This window comes from Pempheris klunzingeri, chromosome 14 (assembly GCF_042242105.1).
Source record: "Pempheris klunzingeri isolate RE-2024b chromosome 14, fPemKlu1.hap1, whole genome shotgun sequence".
In the NCBI taxonomy this organism is placed as follows: Eukaryota; Metazoa; Chordata; class Actinopteri; order Acropomatiformes; family Pempheridae; genus Pempheris; species Pempheris klunzingeri.
Genome location: NC_092025.1, coordinates 223701 through 230000, shown reverse-complemented (window position 1 = coordinate 230000; position 6300 = coordinate 223701). Strand labels below are relative to the sequence as shown.

Sequence of the window (6300 nt, the reverse complement as noted above, 5' to 3'; positions counted from 1 at the left end):
TGGACACGTTAATGGTTGAATCGCTGTGTTTTGAACTTTCAGGCGCCATTATTCGGGTCATTATTTAATCGTTCCTCCAGCTGTACAGTGAGCTACATCCCGCTGTGTAACATGAACATACTGGTAGGAAGCCGCTGATTCGAGCACCAGCGCCATTTTAAATAAGCTATTGTTGTTTGCTTCCGTTCAGTTCAGCTAACATTACCCGCTAATGGACGATACAGCTGGGTCCATTGTTACTTATTCACGTTAGCAAATGTCTTTCACGTTATTGTCCGACTTGATTTATAAGTTAAGTAAGCCTGGCGCGTTACTCGTAACACGGGTTAGCTAACGTTACATTATTCAGTTAGCTGAGCACCGTTATTTTGAGGTTGCTAGCTCAGCTAACGTTAGCCTTTACAGTCGTTTACGCAGCGGTTAGCTAGCCGATAAAGGGGGCGCGAAAACAGGTCAAACCTACGGATGTTGTAAGATATTGGAAGAACCACAGCAGATAACCTGAAATATCACTGGTAGCATTTTATGAAGCGCATACACTTACAGTTTAGTTTCAGCCGCTGACCTGCTCCTCCTCACGGATGACTCGCTCTGACTGCGCTGTTGCCAGGGGAACGGGAAACTTTATACTGGAGACACGTCATCGCGCAATATTCATCCGCAGTGGGAAATAGTTCCCACTTCTACCGTGTATATACTTTGAACCATTCGTGGTTTAAACATGTAGTTTTGTTGATTTAATTCGAACACATTTGGCTGGATTATACAATGATTAGCTCACAAATCAAACGGTGTAGTAACTCGGCGGAGGAAGCCCCCTTGTGTGACTGCACACAGTCTGTGTTAATGTAGGCAAACAATGAGAAATCTGATCAGTTACCAAGATGAAGGGAACTGTGAAGATGGACTGTGTGGATATACAATACCAATATCAAATATATTAAAACAAGACTTGTGCCAGTTTATTCCTAGACATAGCCGAGGGTGATGCTGCTTCACTGTGCTGTTACTCAGGGAAATAAATTGTCTAAACTATATGACATGTGACTGACACGCCGAGATCCTACGAAATGAGCCTGCTTACATAAAACAGGAATGTCTGTTATAGAAGACAGTTTAGAAAACTAAGGGCTAAACGGGTCACTGACAGCCATCCACACATTATGAGACCAGCCTGCATAATGTACTCTATTCTTCTTTGTGGGTTTGAACAAATTGCTGTAGGAATATAGCTGCTCTTTGAACCATACTGTATGTGATGCAGGCTGTCATCATTTATTAGTGTGTTTTGTGATTTTTTGTCATGCATTCTTCTGATCTTGATGCACACTGAAAGCAGATTGTCAAGTCAGCAGAGCTATGAGACAAATGCCTCTGGCAGGATAAACAGCTGACACCCGATTATCCAGATAACAGTGTTGAGCCTCTTTGGTTTGGGATTAGACGGTAAATACCACAGTCCAATCCTTGTGCCGTCCATAATCCACACGACTTTCCTCACTGGAGACTATAGTGTCATCTGTAACCTCAAGTCTTTCCCGCGGCTTCAAATAAAGATAACATCCATAATTGACCGGAGTTGTGACGACATGCACAGAGGTCGTCACTAACTCTGGCTGATGTCATGGTACTTCCTCACCTTTAACACTTAATGTCTTTTTACGCCATGTATGGTAAGAGACCTCGGGCTCCAGGAAAGAAGACAATCTACTGTGCAGTATGCTTGTACTGAAATCTGAATCTACTGCACATGTTAGCTCTCAGTAATATAAAATGTCACCCCTTTTCTCTCTTGAAACACACAGTTAGGACATAAAACTGAAAATGTAATCACACTTTTCTGTCTCGGTAAATAAGTATTTTTATTCAATCAAATGTCAATATGCCAAGACCAAACCATTGACATAGTTGCCACACAGCAAAAGTTATCACACTTTTCCCCCTGGTGTACCAGCAATCCCATGTAAGACCCATAGATGTCACCACATCCTAATCTATAGAAATTCCTTCTACCTTGTTCAGCAATCTCAGACACAGGCGTACAGCTGTGTAATCCCTCCACAGAAATGTTAATTCACTGAGTAGAAGCCTGACTATGGTGTTCACTTACCCATTATTAATCTCCACATCTACAAAGTACAAGCCTAAATACATGCACACATCATTTGAAACCTGCCAGCTTTAGGCTGCACCTTACCAACTCTGTGGGCTGTTATCTACATGGATTTTGGGCTTGACATGGAGACTCTCAGTAGAAATATGAATGTCAATGATTCAGAAAATGTAGGTTTGGTTACCTCTCTACACATTGTGCATCTCACATACACCATACAAACAAAGCCATGGTTTTGAAGGTAGAAATGACAAACAGACTCATACAACTGTCCACGGGTCAGAAGATCTGAGCAGATGTGTGCTTTCTCCAAGTGTTGAATTTACCTGAGGAGCTGTCGAACACCACTGGATGTCTCCAGACTTCTGTCTACCAACACCAACAATGACTGAGGGTCCACTCTTAGTACCTCTGCATGTAGCTTAAATATGCAACTTTGACAAACACGTTGCCACACAATGACATCAGTTTATGTATGCATCACGTTAGTACAAGTGTCTCCTCTTAAGACAGTTGCGTCTGCCTCAATATTTATCCAGTTTATCAGATAAACCCAGGTATCCCCAGGCAGTATGTAGTAACATTCATATACATTAAAGTATCTGCGGTCATGGGCACATGGCTCATATTAAGTGGCTGTATATCAATACCAGGAAATTAAAGACCATGGAGGTTTCACTTAACTTGGTTACATTGCTAGCAGGAACAAAACCATGTTATTGAAGTCAGAGCTTCTTATTGACCCCCCATTACTGCAGGGGGATAAACTGTCCCACCCAATTAGCATCTGTATTGCCATTATGGATCTGAACAGTGAAATTGCACCACAAATGAGGAACACCAGGAAGTTAGGTTTAACTCTTTATTACTTATTGTGCAACTTTTGGTCACGTGAAAGTTAACACCTTAGACATGTGTAACATTTTATAATATGGCATGTCATACACAGCATGTTAACTTGAGGGAAATTCAGTTGGTAACATGGAATTTTATTGATTTTACTGCCCACCCCTCAGACGCAGGACCAGATGGAGGGTGGACTCCTTCTGGATGTTGTAGTCGGACAGGGTGCGGCCATCTTCCAGCTGCTTGCCGGCAAAGATCAGCCTCTGCTGGTCAGGGGGAATGCCTTCCTTGTCCTGGATTTTGGCCTTGACGTTCTCAATGGTGTCACTGGGCTCAACCTCAAGGGTGATGGTCTTGCCGGTGAGGGTCTTGACGAAGATCTGCATACCTCCCCTCAGACGCAGGACCAGATGGAGGGTGGACTCCTTCTGAATGTTGTAGTCGGACAGGGTGCGGCCATCTTCCAGCTGCTTACCGGCAAAGATCAGCCTCTGCTGGTCAGGGGGAATGCCTTCCTTGTCCTGGATTTTGGCCTTGACGTTCTCAATGGTGTCACTGGGCTCAACCTCAAGGGTGATGGTCTTACCAGTGAGGGTCTTGACGAAGATCTGCATACCTCCCCTCAGGCGCAGGACCAGATGGAGGGTGGACTCCTTCTGGATGTTGTAGTCGGACAGGGTGCGGCCATCTTCCAGCTGCTTGCCGGCAAAGATCAGCCTCTGCTGGTCAGGGGGAATGCCTTCTTTGTCCTGGATTTTAGCCTTGACGTTCTCAATGGTGTCACTGGGCTCAACTTCCAGGGTGATGGTCTTACCAGTGAGGGTCTTGACGAAGATCTGCATACCTCCCCTCAGGCGCAGGACCAGATGGAGGGTGGACTCCTTCTGGATGTTGTAGTCGGACAGGGTGCGGCCATCTTCCAGCTGCTTGCCGGCAAAGATCAGCCTCTGCTGGTCAGGGGGAATGCCTTCCTTGTCCTGGATTTTAGCCTTGACGTTCTCAATGGTGTCACTGGGCTCAACCTCAAGGGTGATGGTCTTGCCGGTGAGGGTCTTGACGAAGATCTGCATTCCTCCCCTCAGGCGCAGGACAAGATGGAGGGTGGACTCCTTCTGGATGTTGTAGTCGGACAGGGTGCGGCCATCTTCCAGCTGCTTGCCAGCAAAGATCAGCCTCTGCTGGTCAGGGGGAATGCCTTCCTTGTCCTGGATTTTAGCCTTGACGTTCTCAATGGTGTCACTGGGCTCAACCTCAAGGGTGATGGTCTTGCCGGTGAGGGTCTTGACGAAGATCTGCATACCGCCCCTCAGACGCAGGACAAGATGGAGGGTGGACTCCTTCTGGATGTTGTAGTCGGACAGGGTGCGGCCATCTTCCAGCTGCTTGCCGGCAAAGATCAGCCTCTGCTGGTCAGGGGGAATGCCTTCCTTGTCCTGGATTTTAGCCTTGACGTTCTCAATGGTGTCACTGGGCTCAACCTCAAGGGTGATGGTCTTGCCGGTGAGGGTCTTGACGAAGATCTGCATGTTTTCACCTATGTAGAAATAACATTTTAAGTTTAATTAGAAAAAAAAAGGCCAATATTGAGTCAGATGAGAGCTACAGTCATTAAACACAAACCTTGTAAAACCTTAATTTGTAGTTACTCTAAATACATATTAAGTACAGCACTGATATTGCCTATAAATTAAACTGAGTTCCAATAAGGGTGCTAAAACTATAATATTCAATATACTGTAAAAGGCCGATGAAGGGAGGCTCTGAAATATCGACAGCTCAGCAGCCATTCCAGTCCGAGCGCCATTTTGAGATCATATTGACCTTCCTTTTGTTCAGCTAGCGTTACCCGCTAATGGACGATACTGGAAGTGTTGAGTCACTGCTGTAGCTAGCACTAGCTAACCACTGCTGCTGTACAGTTCAGTCGAAACCGACGGAGATCCGTTTGACGTACAAACTCATAAGAAAACGGTTTAAACCTAAAAGGTATTCTGACTAAACCCCTTAGTTTTTCCTGAACGTTGGTTTGCTTCGTTTCTTAGAAACTACACTGTAAAACCAGAGCACCGGTCACTATATAGACTTTCAGGGACGTCCAGTAGAGACACGGTTCTATATACAATGATGATATATAATAAAACTGGAGAAAATCTATACTTACTATCAAAAACGCAGTTAGTTCTTTGTGTTGTGCTTCACCACAGCTTCTTCTTCTCCTCTGGTGCTTCCGATGAGGACCTATACCGCAGCACAGGCAGACACTGAGTTATATACCGGAGGCTGCATACGTCATCTCTCAATATCCGTCCGCATTTAAAAGTAGTTCCCACTGATCCGATACGTATTGTTTCAGCATATAATATTCATTTCTACAGCAGTATTGTTTTTACTATTCATATACATTCAGTCATAAACCTATTTTTATGGTCAAGAACACCATGTTTGGGAATGATAGTTTGGCATAGTCTCCTCAGCGGAGTGATATCTCACCACGCTACGGCTCCGGCTCTAGAATTTGCCAGAACCACCGTAGCAACAGGAGCCTTCCCCGCGCCTCTGATTGGCCGGCACGGTTGTTTGTTTGAACGGTGATTGGTTGCTGTGTTACAGTAGGTAATGTTTGGTGACTGTCACGTGCCGACGTGTGGCCATGGAGCCGTGACACAGACCTGAGTTATACCACACCGAAACAGACGGCGTGTCCTGTCTGTCCTCATACCGAGTATCACCACCAGTTAGAGCCAACAGGACCGCACCAAGTGTTCTGTCCGGGTGAACCTGTGCTACCAGCTGTGGTGACAGCAGGAGAAGGTATTTTCAGAGGCTGCTGCTGACCTCATTTACCCAGCATGCTGCATTCACTGGTCACCCATAGCAGGCCGGCTTTCTTATCACACAATCTACACGTTATCAATCATTTACAGCCAACCTGAACACCACTGCCAAAGGTCTAGTTTGACAAAAGCAGATGGATTTGCTGATACTGTGTATCTGGCACACACACACACACACACACACACAGTCTGACACACTGAAACAAATGATGGTTGAGACCCAGAGACGCCATACTTGGTAGATCTGAGGATGTACAGTCTATTTTTCAGACGGCCTCAAGTCATCTGCCAGATGTGTTTGTGCTTGCTTTAGTCCCTGAATAGTGGATGTGTTGTGAAAGCCGTGCGGTGGCACATTAGTCTAAATCGTGATGCACACACTGTCCAGTCATTGGTGAAATACTCACAAACACCTCGTGTACACTGTGAACACACACTGAATCCTGCAACAACATTTTCTTTCCATACAACACAATAGGATTTTTTCTATTGTCATCGTCTTTCCTC

At 45.3% G+C, this 6300-nt stretch overlaps 1 protein-coding gene across 2 annotated transcripts in view; it reads right to left on the bottom strand.

Moving 5' to 3' along the window:
• The window catches only part of ubb (ubiquitin B), a 6170-nt gene extending 966 nt beyond the window's left edge, over positions 1 to 5204 (bottom strand). The window contains exons 1-2 of one of the 2 annotated variants that reach the window (XM_070843155.1): positions 5121 to 5204; positions 3123 to 4493 (exon numbers count right to left, since the gene is read on the bottom strand). In XM_070843155.1, the coding sequence (XP_070699256.1) occupies positions 3123 to 4485 (1363 nt within the window). In that variant the 5' untranslated portion in view covers positions 4486 to 4493; positions 5121 to 5204. Of the gene's footprint in view, positions 1 to 544; positions 611 to 3122; positions 4494 to 5120 lie in introns of those variants that run through there. The other variant, XM_070843154.1, reaches the window with a different exon arrangement.
• Between the last annotated feature and the right edge of the window lie 1096 nt (positions 5205 to 6300).